Here is a 24,627-nt window from a genome sequence, read left to right as displayed (position 1 = left end):
AGTCACCTGTGGCTCGTGGCTGCCACATTATAGAGCACAGATCTAGAAAAACTGAGGCAGTGGGATGGATGATGAGGGCCCAGAGAGAGAAACACAAAGTCAGGGGACAGGTGTGTGAGAGGGTTCCACTCAACCCCAGCTCTTTCCCAGCAGGAGTGGCTAAGACTGGGGGGGTGTGGAGTCAGGACTGGAGCCCAGAATTGCACATGGGCCTCCTAGTGTCCATTTAAGCTTCTGCAGTGCTGGTGTCTGCCTGGCTGAGAGGTTAGAGACTTCCTGGGGAGACCCCTCTGTTCACGTTGGGACCCAGCCTGAAGCCTCACGCTGCATCCAGTCAGGAGTCAGGGTCTGAGGGCCAGGATGTCTTCATGTTCTCCTGCAGACCCAGGGTGGAGCTGGTAGCTGCGGGGTCACGCTCGCCCTGTATATGCATTGGGGCATCTGAGTCAGCCCTGGGGAAGAAGCTGCCCATTCCTCTCCCCAACTCCACACACACAGAGCACACAGACACAGACCACAGACACAGACAACAGACACAGACACAAGGGCCTGAAGCCTCGAAGGACCTGGCTCAGGGAGTTCTCTCACCGTCCCTGGTCCCATGTCCTCTGCGTACTTGAACTTCTTCTGCTTGTAGTAGTGCCTCTTGGGCAGGATGTGGAGCAGCAGCAGGTCACAGAGAACTGTGGCCTGGGGGCCGGGAGAAGCATGGGTAGAGCATGGGAATCCGGGGCGGGTACAGAGCCCTCCCCATCCCACCTCCGTCCCTGAAGGCGTGGCCATAGCTGCATCCTGCCCCACTCTAGACTTCAGTTTCCTGGAGAGAGGTTGAGACACTACAGAACCCTCAGGGTCTGAGACAGTTCCATCCCACCTTCATCCTGCTCAGCTCTGGGCCTTGGTTTCCTTTGTTAGTCTGTGGCTCTTGGATGATAGACTGGACAGTTGCTGGCTCAATAATGATAAGCAGTTAGCATCAAATTTTGGGATGAGGGACTTGTTGCTGTTACTGAGTTGTGGAAGAGGAGGACCTGACCCCCGCATACACTAGGACCTATACCCAGTGACTCCAGCACTTACCACCCCAAAGATGCCAATCCCAGAGCCGATGGTGGTCATTGTGGGGATGATGTCAAACTTCCCGGCCTGGTGGCGGAGCCCAGGGGAGAGAAGAATTCACAGTCAGAAGGCCCTGGGTAGAAAAGGCCAGACCTGGGACCAAGGAACTTCCCCACCCTTGGCTGTGACCTGTCCCCACTGCCTGCTGCCCAGGGCTCTGACTCCAAATGAGGAGCTAGCTCTGTGTTTTGACCTTGGTTCTACCTTCTTAGACCTAGGGGGACTGTGGGTGGGTGGCATGGTCACAAGCTGCAGAGCTGCGCCCTGCACATCCCGTGCCCCATCTGTTATCAGTACAACTGCTGAATGAACCCATCCAGCTCCCTGTCATCCATAGTTAGACACTCCGAGGCACTCACAGGGACCAAGAATGCATCTCAGTTGCCACCCTCCTTACACTGGACACTCACCTTTCCATCCACCAGGATGTCAAAGCGAATCCCAAACACCTTGAAGAGGTGACGGTGGTTGGTCTCGTTCTCCACGAAGTACCTGGCAAACCTTGAGGAAAGGACAAGGTGGCAGGAGAGTGATGGAGAACCGTCTCCGGTCTGGAACTCTCAGTGCATCAGGGGCGCAGGAGCCCTTAGTGGTCTGTGAATACAGCCCCATCCCCAGTCCCAGGCAGGATTCCCAAGCCTCGTTCCAGGAATGCTGTGCTCAACTCTTGAACTCTTGTCCCCCTCTTTTTTTTTTTTTTTTTTTTTTTTTGAGTAGGAGTCTTACTCTGTCACTCAGGCTCGAGTGCTATGCTCGCAGCCACTGGTGGCACACTCACAACCACTGCAGCCTTGAACTGCTAGGCTCAGGAGATCCTTCCACCTCAGGCTTCCAAGTAACTGGAACCACAGGTGCGTGCCACCATGCCAGGCTAATTTTTTGATGTACTGTAGAGACGAGGTCTCGCCAAGTTGCCCAGGCTCATCTTGAACCCCTGGACTCAGACAATCCTCTCGCCTCTGCTTCCCAAAGTGCTGAGATTACAGGTGTGAGCCACTGTGCCCAGCTTTTTTTTTTTTAATTAAGAGACAGGATCTCACTGTGTCACTCAGGTTGGGGTGCAGTGGCGCATTCATAACTCATTGCAGCCTCGAACTCCTGGTCTTAAGGGATCCTCCCATCTCTGTAGCTGGAACTACAGGTAAGCACCACCATATGTGTCTATTTTTTTTGTTGTTGTTAGAATTGGGATCTCTGTATTGCCCAGGGTGGTCTCAAACTCCTGGTGTCAAGTGGTCCTCCTACCTCAGCCTCTCAAAGTGCTGGGTTTACAGGTATGAGCCACCATGCCCAGCCATTGCCCCAACTCCTGATGTCAGCAATTTCCCCAGCTAGTCCTTAGCCAGGTGGGCCTCAAAGGAGCTGAGAACTAGGAGCAGGGGGATTCAAGCCTCCAAAGTCTTGCTCCCTGCTGGCTTCCTGCCTGGCCACCCAGGCAGAATGGGAACTGCCCAAGATCTTCTGCTCCCCTCTGGGGACACTTGCTCAACCCCACAAGGTTCTGGGAGTAGAAAAGCCCACAGGACCAAGGAAGAATGTGCTGGTGAGGGCCTAGCAGGCACCTGAAGTTGAAGCCTCGAGACAGATTTTTCTCCTCATACAAGCCATGGAAATCGTAGACAGGTCTACAGTGTCGTACATGCCAGTCCAGGTCACAGTTCCAGTCGATGGTGATGCCGACCACCCCGCCCTGCCAGGGACATAGGCATTTAAGATCAGGGAATTCAGGATCAAAAAAAATTCCTGTCTTACAGCTGGTGCCAGCACTCTCTCGAAAAGGGAATGCTTTTTTTGTTTGAAAAAAGACACCGAGAAGCTGCTTTGGAATAGAGAGCCTGTCACCCTTTCTGACCTCACCTTCCTCCCATCACATTCCACACTCCAGCTCTCTGACCTTTTCTCAAACACATCAAGTTCTTCCTGCCTCAAACTTTGCATGTGCAAAGTTTTCCACATGGCTCTTTCTCATCCTTCCCTGACCACCACCCCCAATCTAAAGTGTGCCTTTGTTATTCTCTCCTGTGTGTTTCCTTTCAAAGCGTTTGTTGCTTTGTAATTATATTTTTATTTCATGTGATTATTTATGAACCCAACTCCAACTCCAGGAGGACAGAGCTGTCTGTCTCATTCGTCACTGCCTCCCGAGTTCCTAGCACAAGTCATGGCACGGGAGGCCAGCAAATAGTTGTTGAATGAAAGAGTGAATCTGTAAAGACATGGATTGGGAAGAGAAAACTTGAAAAGGCAAAGCTCTTTTGGGAGAGGCAGGCAATAGTACAGGTGGGGGTGGGCTGGGCAGCAGGAGAGAAGTTGGGAGGTGGTCAGAGAAGGGGGCGATGGGCAACTTGGCAGGTGGCTGGTACTGGGGAGTCTTACTCTGTTGCTCAGGCTCGAGTGCAACGCTCACAGCCACTGGTGGCAGAACTCACAGCCACTGCAGCCTCCCTTGCAGGGAGGATTTTAGGAACAGGGAGATCTAACATGCAGCTTTCAGGTCATGTGTGTGGCTCCGGTGTAAGTGCCCTCCCAGAGTCAGCAAACCGAGGTCCGCTGGCCACATCCGGTCATGTCCATTGCGCACATATTGTCCGTGGCTGCTCTTGCCCTGCAATGGCTGACTTGGGGTGTTGGCACAGAAGCCCTACAACCTGCAGAGCTGAGGATATTTATTATCTGGCCCTTGAAAGAACAAGTTTGCTGGCCTCCCCTGCAGACAGATGTGTCATGAGTGAGGTTTTTTGGGAACATCACAGAAAAGAGACTGATTTCCCTCCCTGAAAAGGCAGCTGTAGGAGCAGGAATAACAAGGCATATGTGGGCATAGGTACACAGGATTGCCATGCTGGGAGGTACGGAAGCGCTGTCACTGCATGAACTCACTTGCTCTCAAGACAGCCCCATGACACTGGCACCATCATTGTCCCTGCTTGACAGGTACAAAAGCTCAGACACGCTGAAGTTAAGGGACCTGTCTGAGGTCACACTGCTCATTAGGGGAGGAGCTGGGATTTGAACCCAGTCAGCCAGATCTGTGCTCATTATAAGGGATTGTTTCTCTGAAGTCCAGGCACAGGTGTTTCAGGGCCACGGGCTATAGGATTCCAGCTGTTTTTCTGTCATATTTTTAAAATAGCAGGACATCTGCAAACACCCAGGTGGCAATGTCTGCCTGCATTAATCCATTCTGAACACCTACTCTGCACCAGGCCAGGCCCTGTTGAGGACACAAACCTGACCCCCAGGGCACCCACTACTAGGGACCAGACCCATACATAGGCTCAGCCCACATCAGGGAGGCTTGCAAGGATTCACTGGGCCCGAAAAGCCTTTACTGAGATCCTGGGCCCACTCCTCCCCCTGTGCCAGCACTGCCCCCATACCTTCTCCGCCAGGGAGCTAAAACTCTGTCCTGACTCCTGCACCACATAGCCAAGCCTGAAGACAGGGCACAGAGGGTGCAGGGTCTTGTGGTACAGGCAGGTCTTCATGTAGGCAGCATCCACCTCCTCCACCAGGTTGCGTCTGTAGGAGCGGAGGGTGTTGACAGCAGCAAGGTGCCATCTGGGAGGGTACCCACCAAGCCCCAAGGCTCTGGGGATCCCTCATAGTCTCCCGAATGCCCCTTCTCCAGCCCACCCAGGTGTCTGTCCCAGGGTTCTGCCTCCAGAGTGAAGCCAACAGGAATGGAGAGAGACAGAAACATTTAGGCCAGCCAGAGCAGCCTTGGAAGCCGCTTGCATTGCTGCCTGGATTTCCCACGAACCTGTTGACCTTGAAGCGTGGAAAGCTGATGCTGTTCTTGATGAAGAGAGTGAAGTTCTCGGCCTCCCGGAGAAGGGCGGGGCTGGAGGAGACCACAGTCACTGGTCACCCCTCCCTAGGAGCCCCGGCCCCCCTGCCATGAGCCCCAGGCAGAACTTGGCAGGGGGAGATGGGAGGGTATGGGACGCCCTGCAGCCTTGGACTGGTGGAGGGGTGGGCGTGCTGCAATGTGGACACACAGGCCTCCTGAGCAGGGCCTGGGGGAATCTTTCGACTGGGCTGAACAGTGAGATGGGATCAAAAAAAAAGGGGACAGATCATTTCCAGATCCAGATCCCCTTTTGCACAGGCTGGGAACCCTATTCCCAGCTCCCTGGAAGGACAGGGCATTACCGAGGCACATTGTCATCCACCTCCACAGGGCACCAGCCAAAGATCTCACATGTCTGCACAGTGCCGTTGAAGGCCACACATTTGCCCGTGCGGATGCCTGGAGTGAGAGAGGAACCCCTGGGTGTCCACCCTAAGCTGGGGTGCAGAAGAGGCCTCCCAGCTCCCTTCCCTAGGAGTTCCCAGTGATGGACCATCCAGGGGAAGGAGCTTGAGGACAGAAATGGGGCAGGCCAAGCCAGATGGCAGGAGTGGAGAGAGTAGGAGGGACTCCCTGATGGAGGATTGCCTGGCAGGAGGGATGTGGAGAGAGGCAGGTCAGGGCCAAGGCAGGCCTGTAGGACATGGGGGCCTGGAACTCAGGGGGCTGTGGAGGGCATAGGAGGAGGTTGACCTTACCTTGGGCCTTCCTTTCTGCCTTCCCGGGAATGCAGTTGCTGTCATCCCTGCATATGCCCCCTTCTGGGTGCTGGGGAGGGGAGAGCTGTTAGGTGGGGTCCTGAGAAGAGCCCCACCCGCCCCCAGGGCCCTACGGAGGGCACGGGGTAGAGTCTCAGACCTCCTCGGGGTGACATCTGCTCACAGCCCCCTTCCCCAGTTACCTCCCACACCACTCTGCCGAGGACTCCTCTGGGCTCATGCCAGCTGCCCATCACCAGTGTTTGGTGGCAGGGATGGAGAGGTCAGGGGAAGTGTGGCCACTAAGACTCATTGTCCCACCTGGCACATAGCAGGGAGGGCAGGCTCGGCACTGCCAGTGGTTGAGTTACTTTACGTGAATCTACGCCTGGATGTCCACCACTGTGGTCCCTGCAGAAGCCTATCCAGCTTTCCTGTCAGTGCCCAATGGGACTTCCCCTTCATGCCATTTTCCCCTGTGGGTCTGAGGGGGCTGGGCAAAAGTCCTCACCTCTGCACAGTAGCCTTGAGCCTGCTTTGGGGTTACGATGAAGTTGGTCATGACCACAAAGGAGCTGTCTCCCTGGAAGTGAGAGGGAGGGGAGGGTGGAACAGGGCTGGGAACTGAGAGAAGAGCCCGAGAACCCAGACACTGCTCCAGCAGGCCCCGGAGGACAGATGATACCCAGCTGCCACCACACCTCATGACAACATGGGGTGATTGATAGAACCAGGCTTCTTCTGCCTTCATTCACAGTTAGGGAAACTGAGGTCCAAAGAGAGACAGGAGCTGGGCTGGTCCCACAAAGAGGTGAGACACAGTCCCACCCAGCTCTGAGTCAGCTCACCTGGGCTGGGAAGACGTAGTCGGCCACATCCCAGACCTGGGGGCCAAGGCCCGGGAGCTGGGTCATGGCCAGGCCCTTGAGTTTCACAGACACACTGCTGATGAGGCTGCTTGAGGTCTGGTAGCCCTTCTCGTAGACAAAAACCCACCTGGCGGGGAGGGGACACAGAAAGTGGTGGTTCCGGCTCAAGTCCTTTCTGGCACCAGCTGGACGCATCCTGTCCTTCCTGGTGCTCTCCCCAGATGTGCCTCTGAACCACCTTCTGCCCCTGAAGCTCCCTCCCCTGCCTCCCCCTGCTGGCCTGAGCCTGAAGTTCCACTGTTCTTTTTTTTAAATTATTATTATTTTATTTTAGGTTCAGTGGGTACATGCGCTGGTTTGTTATATATTGTGTGGTGGCGAGGCTTGGGCATCTATTGAACCTGTCACCCAGGTGGTGGGCATGGTACCCAGTGGGTGGTCTTTCAATTCTTACCCCCTCCCTCTATCCTTCCCCTTTAGAAGTCTTCAGTGTTTGTTGTTCCCATCCTTGTGCCCGTATGTTCCCAGAGTTTAGATCCAGAATCTTTACAGAACTCAAACCAGTTGACAAGAAAAAACAGCCCCATTAAGAAGTGGGGAAAAAACATGAACAGACACTTCTCAAAGGAAGACATCCAAGCAGCCAACAAACATGAAAAATGCTCAACATCATTACTCACTTATCATCAGAGAAATGCAAATCAAAACCACAGTGAGATGCCATCTCACACGTCAGAATGACTATTATTAAAAAGTAAAAAAAACAGATGTTGGTGAGATTACAGAGAAAAAAGAACACTTGTACATTATCGTTGAAAACATAAGCTAGTGTGGAGAGTAGTTTGGAGATGTCTTAAAGAACTAAAAATACGTGACCACCATGCAACCCAAATATATACCCAAAGGAGCGTAAATTGTTCTACTAAAATGACATCTGCATGTACATGTTTTGTTTTTGTTTTTTTGAGTCAGAGTCTCACTCTGTTGCCCAGGCTAGAGTGCAGTGACATACTCATGGCCACTGCAGCCTCTACCTGCTGGGCTCAGGCGATCCTTCCGCCTCAGCCTTCCAAGGAACTACAGGCACAAGCCACCATGCCCGGCTAATTTTTGATTTATTGTAGAGATGAGGTCTCTCCAAGTTGCCCAGGCTGGTCTTGAACCTGTGGGCTCAGGCAATCCTCTCACCTCAGCCTCCCAAAGTGCTGGGATTATAGGCGTGAGCCACTGCACCCAGCCTGCATGTAAATGTTTATCACAACATTATCCACAACAGCAAAAGCATGGAACCAACCTAGGTGTCAATCAATGGTGGACCGGATTAAGAAAATGTGGTGGCTGGGCATGGTGGCTCACACCTGTAATTCCAGCACTTTGGGAGGCAGAAGTGAGAGGAGTGCCTGAGCCCACGGGTTCAAGATCAACCTGGGCAATGTGGAGAGATCTCATTTCTACAATAAATAAAAAATTAGCTGGGCATGGTGGTGCATACCTGCAGTTCCAGCTACTTGGAAGGCTAAGGTGGAAGGAACGCCTGAGCTCAGCAGGTCAGGGCTGTGGTGGCCGTGAGTGTGCCACTGCACTCCAGGTTGGGCAACAGAGTTAGACTCTGACTCAAAAAAAAAAGAAAGAAAAGAAAAGAAAATATGGTATCTATACACCATGGAATACTACACAGTCATACAAAAGAACCGAAATCATGTTCTTTGCAGCAACATGGATACAACCGGAGACCATCAACCTAAGTGAATTAGCACAGAAACAGAAAACTGAATGCCACATATTACCACCTTTCTTTTCCCCATCAAAATACTAATTCCCAGGGAGGAGACCCGCTGTATGACCCTTTTACACTTTTCCAAGAGGATAATTTTCTGAGCTCGGAGGTCAAGACTCTCGGACCCCAATCCTCCTTCTGAGAGTGCGCCTTCCCTCCTGCGGTTCTCCCACTGAGAAATAGCAGAGCGTGGTGGCCGAGAGTCTGGCCTTCGGTGCCTAGCAACCTGGATCTGAATCTCAGCTCTGCTACCCACTGGCTGTGTGATATGGAGTAAGCTATTCAATCTCTCTGTGCCTCAGTTTCTTTATCTGTAAAATGGGAATAATAATGGCACTTGTGTGTGAAATGAGTTACTGAATACGTAGAAACACTTAGAATAGGGACTGGCAAAGAGTAAGTGCTGTATAGACATTAGTGTTACTATTATCCCAACCACACTGTGATACCCTGTGGAGGGAGATGGGAAAGGAAACAGAAGGGGGAGGCAGCCCTACAAAGGGCTTGCAGCACCCAGCCCCCAATCAAGGCCCTTGTGGAAGTGGCTCAGGCTGCAGGTCTCCCATTTCCCAGCATTGAGAACTCCTGTTCCTTTGGGTTTTCCATTTTCAGTCTAGAAGGTTCAGTGGGGCTAATCTCCTTCCCAGCCCCAGGGTGAGCAGATGACCAAGGCTTGCCAATCAATGTTCCATCCCCCTAGTAACACTGATGGATCCAAGGATGGGCACATGACCTGGGGAGTTTCAGTAATGAAGCCAGGCTTTCTCTGGGAAAGAAACATGCTCTCTGCTGGGTGGCTAAGCAGGGTGACTGCAAGACTAAAACTATGGTAGTCATGTTCTCACCTCATGGAGAGAGCAACCCTGAGAATGAAATTCACCTGGAGGATACCTGGGCCAGGAAATGGAGAGGGACAGATTCTTGACAATGTTGTCTGAGCATCTGATCCAGCCATGCCCACAGCCTATTTGAAAATTTATTTCTGGACTTTTCAGTTACATATGCCAATAAATTGCCCCCTTTATTTAAGCCAGTTTGGCTTTCGTTTATGCTACTTAAAAATGAGAGTCTGGCTGGGAGCGATGACTCATGCCTGTAATCCCAGCACTTTGGAAGGCTGAGGTGAGAGGACTGCTTGAGCTCAGAAGTTCAAGACCAACCTAGGCAACATAGTGGATAACAAAAAATTAGCCAGGCATAGTGGTATGTGGCTGTAGTCCCAGCTACTTGGGAGCCTGAAGTGGAAGGATCGCCTGAGTACAGAGGCTGTGATCGGGCCATTGCACTCCTGCCTGGGTGACAGAGTGAGATCCCAACTCAAAAAGAAAGAGTCCTGGATAACACCTCTCTCCAGAATGTAGGCTCCTTCCTTTGAGAAAGACTCTTCATGGAGATTCAGGATAACTCGTGTGTGTGTGTGTGTGTGTGTGTGTGTGTGTGTGTGTGTGTGTGTGTCCCGTTGGGGTGTGTCACTGTATACCTCCAAGGCAAATCTGTGAGTGCACATGCAGGCAGATGTGCACTCCACCTCTTATTCTGCCCAAGCAGAGCTCAAAGTCTCTACTCTCCTCTCCCATCCTCTAGGGCTCGGGCCTGGTAACAGACTTCTCCAGGTTCTTAGTCCCACAGTCACCTCTAGCTCTCCAAGACTGTCTCCCTACTCCAGGCCCCAGGGAGGCAGCACATCAATGTCCTCTTCACCCCTCCCATAGTCTACCTGCCTCTCTCCAAGCCCGGGTCTCGCCCTGGCACTGCAGACAAGCCACACATTCCCTAAGCCTAAGCCTCAGCTTGGTCACTGCAGTCCCCTGCAGGTCCCAGATGGCAACAGGTGAGGCATGGCATAGGCCTCCGATTCTCAGGGTCCTGAGCCTGCCATGCTGCCTCTAGCCCCCCCAGGGAAAGCGAGGGCTCACTCATCTTCCCACTCTCCTTAAGTATCTTCCTCCAGGAAATCCCCAGCTCTGCACCCAAGCCTGAAGCAGCTGTTGCAAGGAGAAGGGGGTGCTGCCCACATTCTGACCCCCTCTGTGGGAGACACCACTAGCCGGCCTCTTGGCCCCCCCACCTCAAACATCCCAGCAGCATTTCTCCCTTCGCAAGACTAAGACATGGGGAAACTGAGGCCTGGGGAGTGTCTCTCCCAAGAGTCAGAGGCCAAGCACGGGGCAGGCCCCAGGCTCAAGACACCCAGTCCAGGACTCAGTCACCTTCCCTCTGCTGAGCACTGGCTTCAACGTGTCTTCCAGGAGCCAGGGTGCAGAGCCGTGTGGAGGCTGCACGCTGGGGCTAGCATGAGGCTTCCAGGCTCTATTTGTCCCCGGGGCTGCCGGTCTTCAGGGTCAAAGGGAAAAGTCAAATCTGGCATGGATGACCTTGGTTCTTGACTATGGCACCAGGCTCACTCCTCCAAAGCCATGCCTTGACCTGGCCTTGATGTCACCCCTGGGGAAGACCCCTAAGGGGGCCTGAGTCAGACACTGGCATCATCAGAAGCCACTCCCCTCCAGAAGCAACCTTCCCCAGGTGGCCCGCCTTGTCCTCAGCAGCACCCTGTCCTGGGCCCTCTTCTCCAGTGATCTCTCGTGGAGGAGGCCACAGGGTGGAGTGACCAAGAGTCAGGGACCAGTCCTGCCACTCCCCAGCTGTGTGGCTTCAGGGTAGAGACTCAACCTCTCCAAGCCCTGGTTTTCTCAGTAAGACAGAGGTGGTAGCACGTAGCTCAAAGGCGCTGCTCACTCAAGGCCCTACTATGTACTCAGCCCTGGGCCCCTGAGAGACAAAAGCATCTAGGTCACTGGGGGAAGTTTCTGTGCGTTCTCTTTAAGGAAATGAGCACCATGCTTGGCACATAGTAGGCAAGTAATAACTGAAACCTCCTATTTTCACTGGCTTTGCTCCTCCTTCACTAATTCCTCTTTTATTGTTGAGCCACCCACATTGTCCTGGTTTCCACTCTCACAGACATGCTGTGTCCCCAGATTTCCAGCTCCAAATTTGCACTTTCCCCTGAGATGTAATTCCACCTGTTCATTTAGTCTTTCAACAAACATATATTTATCGAGCCCCTCTTATGTGCCAAGCACTGTTCTATAAAGACACTAAAAATGCACATGTAAACAAAACAAACAAAAATCTTGTTCTCTAGGGACTTACATAGACACTTTTTTTTTTTTTTTTTTTGAGTTGGAGTCTCACTCTGTCACCCAGGCTGGAGTGCAGCGGCATGCTCATGGCCACCCCAGCATCAACCAGCTGGGCTCTGGCGGTCCTTCTGCCTCAGCCTTCCAAGTAGCCAGAACTACAGGCACGTGCTACCACGCCTGGCTAATTTTTGTTTTATTGTAGACAAGGTCTTGTCAAGTTGCCTGGAATGGTCTCGAACCCACGGGTTCAGGCAATCCACTCGTCTCAGCCTCCCAAAGTATTGGGATTATAGGCTGAGCCACCAGGCTCAGCCCACCCCACAGACACTTCTTGACAAACAATGAGGTTATATCTCAACCCATCGTGAGTTGAAAATCACTTAATGCCCCCAATAAACCCACCATAAAGTCACAAAATCATCAGGCAAACTCCCTTAAGTCTAAATGTCCCTCAATTTACCATGAATTCTGTTCTAATAAGGTAAAAAAAATTATAAGTTGAACTGTGTAAGCTGGGAACCGTCTGAATCAATGTCTACATCTCTTACTGCTCCATGACGTCCATTCCCTCTCACTCCAACCCCAGGCATCTCACAGGTACCTCAAGTTCAACAGTGCTCTTTCAAAAATAGTCCTGCAGTTCCTCAAAGAGCTAAGATGGAATTCCATATGACCCAGCAATTCCTTTCCTAGGTATAGAACCAAGAGAATTAAAAACACCTGTCCACACACACACTTGGACTCAAGTATTCATGGCCGCATCATTTACAAGAGCCAAGAAGAGCCAAATGTCCATCGACTGATGAATAAACCAAATGTGGTCTATCCACATAGTGGACTATTATTTAGCCGTAAAAGGAAGTGAAGCACTGACATAGGTTACAACCAACATGGATGAACCTGACAGCAAGGCAGTAAGTGAAAGAAGCCAGACACAAAAAAACCACATATGGCAGGATTCCATTTAGACTAAATGCCCAGAACAGGCAGAGGAGGCTGTCACCGGTCATGGGGGCTCACGCCTATACTCACAGCACTTTGGGAGGCAGAGGCCAAAGGATTGCCTGAGTCCAGGGGTTCAAGACCAGCCTGGGCAACTTGACAAGACCTCGTCTCTATAATAAATCAAAAAAGTAGCTGGGTGTGGTGGTGCATGTCTGTGTTTCTAGCTACGTGGAGAGCTGAGGCGGAAGGATCACTTGAGCCCAGCAGGTCGAGGTTGCGGTGGCTGTGAGTATGCCACTGCACTCCAGCCTGGGCAACAGAATCAGACTCTGACTCAAAAAGAAAAAAAAAAGGAGGCTGTGAGGAGGGGAAATGGGGCGGGGGGTGATTGCTAAGAGGGATGCAGTTTCTTTTTACAGTAATGAAAATGTTCTAGAATTAGATGGTGGTGATGGTTGCACAGCTTTGTGAATATACTCCAAATCACAGAATTGGTTTGTTTATTTGTTTATTTATTTATTTTTGAGACAGGGTCTTGCAGTGGTGCCATCATAACTTGCCGTAGCCTCTAACTCCCGGATGCAAGTGATCCTCCCACCTCAGTCTCTCAAGGAGAATTTTTTAAAAGGGTGTATGTTACCTCATATGAGATTCAACTCAATACAGACCAACTGTCTGTGTTTCTAGCTACTTGGAGGGCTGAGGCGGAAGGATCACCTGAGCCCAGCAGGTTGAGGCTGCTAAACTCATCTCCCCTCAGGACTTGCTGACTTGCTCCTTCTGTGTCCTCATCTCAGAGAATGGTGCCATCCCTTTCCCATCACCAGCCTCGATGACTGGGCATCATCCTCACAGCCACTCTCCCTGTGATGCCCACATTCTTGGGGGCCTTCCTTGGGGTTCGTCTGAGGACCCAGAGCAGCTAGTTGTGGGGAGGCGCTGAGACAGGTGCGGAAGCTGAGATGTGGGGGGCGCTGGGACAGGTGCGGAAGGGCAGCTTGGGCATAGGGCTGGGAAGACAGATCAGGAGGCTGGTAGGACCCAGGGTGTAACTGAGGCCCACAGGTAGGAGTCAACCCAACAACAGGACATACACTGTGGGGTGGCAGCAGCCTTGGGGAGGGGCACGAACAGACTCCAGGCCTGGGAGGGACTGAGCTCAGAGCTGAGGCTCACAGTGGGGACTCAGAGCTTAACAAACACACAACCTGCAGACAAATCTAGGAGCATCTGTATGAGTTCCTTGAACATGAGATTTTTTTTTTTTTGGAGTCAGGGTCTCACTCTGTTGTCCAGGCTGGAATGCAGTGGCACAATCACAGTCTCAACCTCCTGGGCTCAGGCAATCCTTCAGCCTCAGCTTTCCAAGTACTTGGGACTACAGTGTGTGCTACCACGCCTGGGTAATTTTTTTTTATTTTTGTAGAGATGAGATCATGCTATGTTGCCCAGGCTGATTTCAAATCATGCTATGTTGCCCAGGCTGGTTTCAAACTCCTGGGCTCAAGCAATCCTCTCACCTCCGTCTCCCAAAATGCTGGATTACAGGCATGAGCCACTGCACCCAGCCAAGTGCAAGATTTTGGTTTGTTTTGTTCACTTCTATATTTTTAGTGTCTAGAACAGTGCTTGGTACTTAATAGGCATTCGATAAACACATGTTTATTGAATGACTAAATGAACATATGGAATTAAGTCTCAGGCCAACGATTTGTATTTTTGAGGTTTTTGAATGAGTCACCAACCTATAAAAACCAAGAGGTTTCCTTCATATGTAAATTCCAATTTCCCACTTCTCTGCAGAAGTCAGAAACAGTGGTCATGCTGGGTGCATGTCCCCTTTGGCAATGCTGCACAGAAGCTGAGCAGCGGCCACCCCAGCTGTGGGACCTGCCAGGATGATGACATCCGTCCTCCATGCTCACTGCCTCTGCCTTGGGTACAGCCTCAGCCTCTCTTCCCAGCACTACTGCCTCTTCACAGCTGTCCTGCTTCCGGCCTGCACCCCATCCCTGTCTGCCCCAGTCCCTCCCTTGCGAGGCATCTTTCCATGGCTCCCCACCTTTCAGGAGAAACACTAGGCTCATCAGGCAGCGCTCAAAGGCCTCAGCCAGTGGTCCCCTCACCTCTCCACATCCTTTCACCCAGTCCTAGTGACTCTTTTTCTATTACTCCCCTGCCCCAGGACCTTTGTTCACAAGCTGCTGCCCCACAGGAGGGCCTGGATGAGGGGTGGGCACATAACCAGGCTCCTCCAATCAGGGCATTTCCTTTCCTTGGCCACAGCGATGGCACATGACCCACCCTCAACCCACAAGAATTGGACCTGGGACTCTGGCTGGAACTCCAGAGAAGGAGCAGTTCTTGTGTTCTGGAAGGTGGCCAAGCTGGTGAGATGTCAGCTTGGAGCTGCTGGTGGCTGTTTTGCCACTTATGAAGACAGAGTGCCTGCCTGAGAATGCAACCTCCACATACAGAGAAAAACAGAGCGAGAAGAGGAGCTGGATCCTGGATAGCTCGGTTGGAGAACCAAGACTGGGCCGACCTGAATTCCTCATCTCCCCACAGACCTAGCTCCTCCTGTGCCCCGTTCTAAAGGATCTGGCCAGGCAAGATGCCCACATTGATTTTTCAGTTACATAAACCAATTAATACTCCTACCTTTCCTTTTAAATCCAGTTTATTGGAGCTTCTGTCACGAGAACCAAAGGTGTTCTGGCTAATTCATCTTCAGTTCCTCCCTCCTCCTCTGCCCACCCTGTGTGCCACCTCTGTTCCCTGGCATAGCATCAGGCACAGAGAGGATGCTGCAGAAATGGGCCCAAATGCACTTCTCACAGCAATAATTTGTATCTATCATTATCCCTGATTGATGTGCTCTGGGATCCACTTGGAGGTCTCAGAACATGTGATTTCAACAGCTCTGCATGGAGGTGCAGGGGATAGAGTGAGGGCTGAGGTGAGAAGAGACCCAGAGGGGCTAGAGAGAAAGCCAAGAGCAGACTGGCCCAGCCAATGGCCCCCAAGGCCTTTACTCACGGCTGGTTCCACCACCATGTCACCTCCTTCGGGAGGGCTTCCCAGGCCCCCTCCTCAAGCATCATTCACAAATCCCCTTGACCCTGCTGTGTGTTGCAGCAGACCACCCCTCTCCTCTCCCACCCAGAGCCCCCCAGGCAGCAACATGTCCCAGCCCTGCTGGCTCATGGATGACAGCACACTGTCCCCACACCTTCAGGGACAGAGAACTCATCACCTCCTGGGAGACAGTTCTGCGAGGCCATCTTATTTGGAACCAAAAGAAGGTCATCTTAGTTCAGCCTTCTAGAGTCTCAAGCCTTCACTCCCTGTGCTTCCCCAGGACTTCCCAGAAGAGCATGACCAGTAGAGACCACAGCCTCAGTTTCCTCCCTCAGGGTGTTTGGGTTCTCGGCATCTCTGCCTCTGTCTCAGTAACTCTCTCTCCATCTCTAGGTCTCAGGACATCTCTTCCTTTGTCTGAGTTATTGTGCTCCAGTGTTTGTCCCTCTGTCCTGTTCTATCTCTGTGTCTACCCATCCCCCACCGGGCTTTGTTCTGTCTTTGGGGTCCAGGATCTGGCTCTGTTCCCCTGCAACCATCACAGGACTAGACATTAAAACAAAGTCCTTGGCCGGGCTCGGTGGCTCAGCCTGTAATTCCAGCACTTTGGGAGGTCGAGGTGAGTGGATTGCCTGAGTCTGCAGGTTCAAGATCCGCCTGGGCAACTTGGCGAGACCTCATCTCTACAATAAATAAAATAAAATAAAATAAAATAAAAATTAGCCCGGTGTGGTAGCACGCGCCTGTAGTTCCAGCTACTTGGAAGGTTGAGGCGGAAGGATCGCCAGAGCCCAACAGGTCAAGGCTACAGTGGCCGGGAACAGCCACTGCACTCCAGTCTGTGTGACAGAGACGCCAACTCAAAAAAAAACCAAAACAAAGTCGTCCTCAGGAAAGAGAAAACTGATGAACCGAATGCAATGTCTTTAGAGGGTTCCTCACCAACCCCTGCCCCAGGAAACAGTTGGGAAACTGAAGCCTGAGATGCCAACACCAAACCCAGGTTGGGTCAGGGCTTCGGACGGCAACTGGGAGCTCCTAGCGGAGGGATCGGTGCAGAACTGGACAGTGGCCAGACGAGGGCGCCAGAGACAGTCGGAGCGGCAGCCTACACAGGAGCTGAAAGCCTGGGGTTTTTGGCACAGCTTGGGTGTGGTAGTGTTGAGAGACCCTGCCTTCCAGCCTCTGCTGTGTGATTTGGGCAGGTAAGAGTCCCTCTCTAAGGATGTTTTCTTTTCAGGATACGAAGGCCTGGAGTCAGGCAGTTGGGTTAAAATCCTAGTTAACCTCTTACTAGCTGTGAGATCCTGGTGACATTACCAAGTCCCGTTGATGCTGAACAGGGCCACGTCCATTCAGAAATGATTGCATAGTCTTAAGGGAAGAAGGGAAGGAGGGAGGGAGGGAGTGAGATCCCCGACACTGGAGGTATGCTGAGCTGGGGGGGTGGGTGGACTGTCCCTTTCACTCTGACACTCCATGACTGGCATACAAGAAGGCCCCGGCACGGCTTACAGCTGCTGACCTGAAAGCAGAACTAGGGAGCCATAGGGGCCAGAGAGTTACTGAGACAGAGGCAGAGATGCCGAGATCCCATTCTCTCAGTTCTCTGCACCAGGGCAGGCTGGCCCGAGCGGGCGACCTCTCTCTGCCCCGGAGGGTCAGGAGTGAAGTTAACGTGGCATTCACCATCTGTGCCCATTGGAAGCATTCCCCATCTTGCAATGATGGAGAAGGAGAAAGCAGAGCAGAGGCTGGGGGTCAGGAGTTCTCTGTTCTAACCCTGCTTTGCTGCTGACTTGCCGTGGGCCTGGAAACCCCTCTGTTCCTCTCTGGGCCTCAGTTTCCCTCCCAACCACAAATGACATCACAGATGTCAAAATGGTTTGTGAACAGGAAGGAGGCAGAGACCAGAGTGGGGCCTGGCCTTGGCTCCACCCGGCCGGCTCAGGCTTCTGAGGCTGGTGGGGCAGAGGGAGGGCTTTTCTGGATGTCAGACGTTCTGGGGGACCAAGACTCTGTGTTTGGTCCTTGGTCAGCCTGCCCTGGGCTCTATTTAGCAGTCCTAAGTTGGAACCATAGCAAAAAATGGGGTGTGGAAACCAGAGGGGCAGAGCCTTCAGAATCACACAGCACAGTCCGGCTGGGGCTGCCAGGGCTCCCAGGCCCCCAGCAGGGACTGAGCTAACTTCAATGGCCCTGGGGCCTCCAGAAGACCTCTGCAGAGTCACTGTGAGTGGACATGATGTACCACACACAGGGGACACACATCAGGCACCCAGCCTCATCAAGTACAAAGCATTCATAGACACAGCCATATTCACACACAGGGACACACGCATATGGGCACCCCTCCCCAAGGACACACCAAGCAGCCACACCTATCAGGCACACACCCAGACACACAAGGGCATGTGCATGGGTACAAAGCTCTGGATAGGACACATGCACCCATGTGACACACACGTGCCCACACAAGAACACTCACATGGGTGCAAGCTCCTGCCAAGCCTTTCTTGACTCCCAGGAAAGCCAGACTGACTTCAGGAAAAATGTGTCTGTGTGGTCCCCAGACAGCTAGACTGCAGGAGTCCCAACCTGCTTCTGTCCCTGCACTCCTAGCACCACAGGACAGGTCCAAAGATGCCCAGAAAGGAACTGTCATCCCTGGGACCAGAACTGATCTCCTTCCTCTGCCTGACGGGCCGTCATCAAGGCACCAGGGGCTCAGAATTTGAGGGTTTCTCAGCTCCAGGATAGTCAAATACCCCTGGATGTCCCTAACTTAGTCAGGGAAGGTGGTGGCAGAGCCTGTCCCTCTCTAGCCTCTAAAATGGGGTGTGGTCTCTATCTCAGCATAGCCTGGCTTGGCAGGAGGTCAGAGGTAGAGGACTTAGTGAGGCCCCGGCTTGGAATGCCACCCACCATTTGAAGGACACTCAGTCAGTCCCTCAGAACCCACGGCTTTGCCTCTTATTCACCATAGGACCTAGGACACAGCTTCCCCTCCTGCCTCAGTGTCCCCATCTCAACAGTGAGTTAGCAGGGTTGTCTATTTCTGCACAGTGGCTTGTCAGGAAGGCCTTCCAACGGATAGAGTGAAAGAGGGGCTCCCTGGCGTCACAGGGGCATCTCCCATCCTGGAGGGCAGGCCCAGCTTGGGGGCTGGTGTAAGAAGGCGACTGTAGGGGACCCGGACTCACCCAATGACGTAGACCAGAACCACGAGCTGGATCAGTCGGAAGACAACGCCCACCTTCTTGTTGCGCACGAGCACCATTCGGGGAGTGTCGTACTCAAAGAAGAAGGCAGCCAGCTCGTCCTGGAGCCGCCGCGCCATGGTGGGCGCAGCTGGGCTCAGAACCAAGCCCCCTGCGCGGCCTCTCCTCTCAGGGTGAGCTGGATGACAACACCCACGTCTACAGCAGACCTTCTGGGGCCTCCCAGTCCCTTAGGAAGAGCAGGGCAGGGCAGGTGAGGCCAGGGGACAGGAGTCAGAGGTCAGTTGGAGGCATTTGGGCTGGAAAGAGAATCCTTGGGTGGTCAGAGCAGCCTTAGCCCCTGGAAGGCAATGGACTGAGGGCCAGCCGCACCCGTGGACAAATAAATTCCCAAAGATAGACGGGGGCGGGGCTGGTGGGGCCACCCAGGCCCAGCCCCACTGCCCCTCCTGGCTCTGCTTGGGCCTTGCTGAGCCTCCGGAAACAGAAGCTGTTGGCAGGAAACCACCGGCCACCCGTCACAGAGGCAAAGATAAAGCTATTGGCTACCCTCCACCCCAAACCTGACTGGACAGGGCCTGGGGGAAGACATAGTGGCCTCTGGCTGGAGGCCCCCAAAACCAGACACTCATCCACATCTCCACATACCACCTTCAGCTGACACTCCCTCTACTCCTGGGTTGGCAACTCGGTCCCTGGGGACCTGAAGCAAGTAGAACAGAAGAGGAACGAGGACACTTCCGGTCCTGCTGCCCTACACTTTCGGAGCCCACGGGAGGACCACCTCCCCCATCCTTGTAGACCCCCTTCCATTCCCCCATCCCTCTGAGTCCAAGCCCTGGCCCGTGCCTGATGATCCTCAGCATTGGGTTGGCATCCTCGTTCCCTGCCTCCCCCCATCTACCTGCCCCCATCACCATTGGCAGGGGCGGCAGCCCAGACGAGACAAGCGCCACACCTGTCACACACTGCCATTGAAGGCCCCAGGACCCCGCCGGGAAAGTCAGACCTCAACAAGCCCGACTTGTTGGCTGTGGAGGCTTGAATGCAATAACTGTCTCCCTGAGCCTCCTTCTTCATCTGTGACTGGGATGATAAGGGCCATTTCTCTTAAGTTGGGACCCCTAGGGGATGGGTCCCCACAACACTGGGGGCAGAGAACTCAAGGCCACTTTTGAGTTTGGGGTAAAGGCGCTCTGCAAGCCCACCTGTCCCACTCAACCCCTGAACACCAGGGACTGGGGTGAGGAGCTCTCCAGAGCTGAAGGCCTCCCCATCCCCACCCCTCATTTTGCAGATGAAGAAGCTGAAACTCAGAGAGGAGAAAAGAGTTCCCCAAGCTCACCAGGGCAGGACTGGAGGTTCAAGCTTGAAGTACGGCCTCCCTGACCAGCCCCAACCAATCCAAATTGCCTCACCCTGAGGGCTGATAAGGACTCTTCTTCCTGGCAGAGTCTTAGCTGGAAATCACTCTGGGCAGGGAGCCAGGCCCCCGGGGCTGGGAATCCCAGCAGCCTGGCCCAGGGAACAACTTCCAAGACAGCAAGGGTCGCCCACAGAGGACAGCCCACAACCCCCTCCAGTACCCAGGCAATCCCTTCTCGACAAATAGATCAGCCTCACCCTACACAGTTTCCCCCAATCCTGCAGGCATCTTCGAGACCTGTGCCCTGGCATTTCTAAGGAAAATTCAGAGATGTTGGGAGCCAGAGCTGTAGCAGCCACAAACCCTTGGCCTGATCTTGACCCCAGACAAAAGGGCCTGTCCCTTTCCCAGCTGACCCTGTGGCCGTTAGAATAGGAAGCTCCATGCGCAGTTGCTTGTGACGGGGAGTGGGGGTATGCTGAGACTGTCTGAGCCAATCCCTGGGCCCTCTGCACCCACTCTTCTCCTTGATGTATACACCAGATGCTGGAAAGTGGCAGGTGCTGAAGGAAGGAGGAGGGAGGGAAGGAGGAAGGGAAGGAGGAAAGAAGAAGGAGGGAGGGAGGGAAGGAGTGAGGGAGGGAGGGTAGAAGGAAGGAAGGAGGGAGGGGGAGAAGAAGAAGAAAGGAGAGAAGGCGGGAGGGAAGGAGGAAAGGAGGAATGGAGGGAGGGAAGGAAGAAGAAAGAGGAAAAGAGGAAGAAATAAAAGAAGGAAGGGGAAGCCGGGCTCAGTGGCTCAGCCTATAATCCCGTGCCTTGGGAGGCTGAGGTGAGTGGATTGCCTGAGCCCACGGGTTCGAGACCCACCTGGGCAACTTGGCGAGCCCTCATCTCTACAATAAATCAAAAAATTAGCCGGGCGTGGTAGCGCGCACCTGTAGTTCCAGCTACTCGGAAGGCTGAGGCAGAAGGATCGCCAGAGCCCTGCAGGTCGAGGCTGCGGTGGCCGAGAGCGGCCACTGCACTCCAGTCTGGGCGACAGAGTGAGACTCCAACTCAAAAAAAAAGAAGGAAGTGGGGAGAGAGGGAGGCCAGGCAGTTCTTCAGTTTGTGTCTATCTCACACCACCACCATGTCCTCCTCCTCCAAGGAGCCAGGCTCACTGATGGAGAGATTGACTGATGGACAGACAGAATTGCTTGGTTTTGTGTTTCTGTTATAGCCTGGGAGCTGGCCCTGGCCCTCAGAAAACAGACTGGCATGAAGGATCGTTCCTTTGAGGACCTTATCATATCCGAAGTGTGCCCCCAAAGGCCCACATGTATTCTCCAGCTGATAACTCCGCAAGAGTAGAACAGTCAGCTGCTGGGTCAATGCTGCTCTCACTGGTTGCAAAATGCCTCTTTTGAATCAGAGGTCTTTGCTCTCCCATCCTTGGCCCTAATTCCAGCATCCTCCGGGACAGACATCTGCATTTGTTCTAGACATTGTGGGGTTGGGAGCGCCCAGCACAGAGGCCGGAGTTTCACACCTTGGGAGTTCAGTAGGGTTTTCTTCACAACAGCCTTGTGCGTAGGTACTAGAGTCCCCATTTTACAGATAAGGAAACTGAGGCTCTGGAAGTTGAGTGCCTGGTCCAAGGTCACACAACAAGTAGATCCCATGTCTGCTGGTGTCTGGGAAGGAGGCTCCCCAAAGTCTGAGGGCTTGGCCTGGAGCCCACTCAAAGACTCCAGCACTTGGGAGCCGCCAGTCCTGCCTTATAAGCCCAAAGGCCGGGTGGCCAGCTCGGGGACTGGGCCGGGCCTTGTAGGGAGACAAGGCCCTGCTGCCAAGCACTCGGCCCAGAACAGCCTCCCCTGCCTGGCTAAATTTAGCGGCTCTGTGCAGTGTGGAGGGAGTCAGTGCCCGTCATGGAGTCACTGCCCAGGCCCAGAGGCCAGCTCGAGCCCTCAAGGGAGTGGGCGCAGCCTCCACCAGGTCTCCTTAGCCACTCAGAGTCCCAGGGATGCGGGGATTGCAGCTCAGTCCAACCCCTGACACCATCTGGGCCTGCCCCAGTGTCCTAGGGACTCCCCAGTGCCACATAGCCCCTCAGACGTTGGTTGGGACAGGTGTGGGGTCAGCCTAGCAGAGACAGTCACGGGAGACTGGGGATGAGGCAGGCATCTCTGGGGAGGCCTGGAGGTTCCAGCAGTGGCCCCAGGTTCAGCTTCTCCCCATTGCCCAAACTTTACATTGCTTCTCAATCTTCTTTTACTCCTCATCACTATGGGCCATGACCGGTGGAGGACCCGCGTCCCAAGTTTAAGGCATCCTACCTTCTTGGTCCCCATCCATCCTTTTGGACATTTTCTCCTCATCCCCAGCCTCTTCCTGTCATGGATTAAGATGACCCCTGGGGTCTGACCTAAGCCCTGCCCTCTGAGCGCTCCATCTCCTCCCCAGCTCCTGATGCTGCTGCCATCTTCACACCTGCACAGTGGCCATGTGCCTATCGACCTCCTCTCCGGCTCCTACCTCTTCTTAAAAATTTTCTTTGAAATAAAACTGTATTGAGGTGCAATTCACATACAATAAAATGCACCCAGGTTAGCTTGATGAGTTTTGACAAATGCATGTAGCCCCCCTTTCCCATAGATCCATCGCCCACCTGCCCCTCTGTGGTCAATCTTTCCCCAGGCCCCAGGCCTGGGCAACAGCCAATCTGCTTTGTCACTACAGATTTACTCTTCCTCCCAAGATCGTCAGATAAGTGGAATCACACACACAGGAGGAGCTCTGTTTTGTGTCTGGCTTCTTGCTCAGCGCAGTGATTTTCAGCTTCATCCAGTGATTGTGGATAGTGGTGGCTTCTTCCTCTTCATCGCTGAGGAGTATTTCGTCATAGAGACATACCACAGTTTGTGATCCTTCATCTGCTGATGGACGCTGGGGGCCGATAATGGTTAAGACCGCTGTGGACACTTGCCCGCAGGCCTTTGTGTGCATAGAAGTCTTTCCTTTCCCTTCTTGCATCTGGTTTTGCCCTTCCTTTCTCCTAAGCAGCCACAGCATGGCCCCTCCCACCACCACGAGGGTGGCAGCGGGGGGCCTGAGGAGCACCCAGCCCTGGTCTCTGGAGGGGCAGCTGCCAATGAGAAGTGTGCCGGGGCTTGCCAGGGAATTCCCTCCTGGTTGAGCAACCGTGAGGTAAGGAGACCTCTGTTTACCTTGGCCGCCCCATCCTGGCCTGCCGACTCCATGCTGTGGACTGAAAGAGCTGGACTTGGGCCGGCCTGGGTGGGGATGGAGGTGGCGCGGCTGGAGCTGGACCGCCTCTTATACAAGGGCCCCGGGCATCTTAATCTCCACGCCCTGCCTGGTCGCCATGATGCAAGCTAGACACTCAGCCCCTCAGAGGGCCTTGGGCAAGGCATGGCCCGTCCTGGGCTTTTCATCTGTAAAATGGAGCCCTGACCCTTGCCTGGCCCATCTCATCAAGACCTTGGGAGATGATGTGTACAAAAGGTTTTGTGGCTTGAGAGGGCTTACAGATGGGCTGTGGGGAAAGGACAAGGCTTCTGCCTGCCCACCCTGGCCCCTGCTGTGAGCTATGTGCCTATCCCTGCCCCCCGCAAAGAAACCTGGGAGCTCCTGGGGGCAGGGGCTGCCTTTTTCATCACAGCTGGCTTCACAGACGTGTGAGCTGTGCAGTTGCACCAGGCCCCATGCTCAGAAAGGCTCTGTTCTTGGGCTGTTCCTCCTCATCCCAGCCTCTTCCTGACCTGGATTAAGAGGACTCCTGGGGGCTGGCCTAGGCTCTGCCTTTAAACACTGAGTGCTCACCTGGGAGGCTCTGGCTCCTCCCCTACTGCTGCCACCTCCACACCTGCATGGTAGCCACATGCCCACCCACCTCCTCTCTGGCTTCTACCTCTTTTTTTCTTTTAAATCAAACTGTATTGAAGTACAATTCACATGCAATAAAATCTACCAATTTTAGACACGCAGTTTAATGAATTGTAATGTTTAATGTTCTGCTATCACTGTAATTCTCAATTTTTGAACAAAGGACTCCAGGTTTTCATTTTGCAATGGGCCCTGCAAATTATGTAGTTGGTCCTGTCTGCCCCTCACCCACAGGACCAGAGTCTCCTTCCCAGGATATCTGGGTAGAGGACTAAATACCAAACCTTCACCACGCGTTTTCCCTTCAGAGGAAGGAAAGGAGGGACACGGGGACATGACTACTCCTGCCCAGAGCCCCAAGCTCCCAGGAAAGGAGGGTCACCCAGGCGAATCAGTGGGCCCTATAGGCTGAGGGGAGCCCAGGGAGGTGAGCGGTGCACTTGAGCTGGCCTTGGAAGAACCAGAGACAGATGGAATCCTGGGATTCCAGGAGGGAAACAGAACAAGAAAAACATTGTCTCGGAGGCCAAAAGAACAATCCTGGTGATGTGGGAGAACTAGACCTCCTCTCAGTGTCTCCCAGGGTGGGATGGGTGCAGGTGTCAGGGCCCCAGGTGGATGCCCAGCAGGCAGGGATGATGGGACAATACTCGGAGAAAAC

General features: G+C 53.5%; 1 protein-coding gene across 1 annotated transcript; it reads right to left on the bottom strand.

Moving 5' to 3' along the window:
* On the bottom strand, nucleotides 1-19,181 carry P2RX1 (purinergic receptor P2X 1). The gene is made up of 12 exons (XM_008060740.1): nucleotides 18,692-19,181; nucleotides 6,519-6,666; nucleotides 6,182-6,253; nucleotides 5,671-5,740; nucleotides 5,275-5,371; nucleotides 4,883-4,963; nucleotides 4,500-4,641; nucleotides 2,682-2,809; nucleotides 1,530-1,620; nucleotides 1,081-1,146; nucleotides 589-690; nucleotides 1-421 (listed from the first exon to the last, which is right to left on the bottom strand). The coding sequence occupies exons 1-12, from the start codon at nucleotides 18,826-18,828 to the stop codon at nucleotides 335-337; spliced, it is 1,221 nt and encodes a 406-aa protein (XP_008058931.1). The 5' UTR covers nucleotides 18,829-19,181; the 3' UTR covers nucleotides 1-334.
* Nucleotides 19,182-24,627: the final 5,446 nt, after the last annotated feature.

Source organism: Carlito syrichta, unplaced genomic scaffold, assembly GCF_000164805.1.
Source record: "Carlito syrichta isolate Samal-C Ts95f unplaced genomic scaffold, Tarsius_syrichta-2.0.1 Scaffold304713, whole genome shotgun sequence".
In the NCBI taxonomy this organism is placed as follows: Eukaryota; Metazoa; Chordata; class Mammalia; order Primates; family Tarsiidae; genus Carlito; species Carlito syrichta.
Note: the sequence above shows the minus strand (reverse complement) of the source record. Positions and strands in the feature narration are given on the sequence as shown.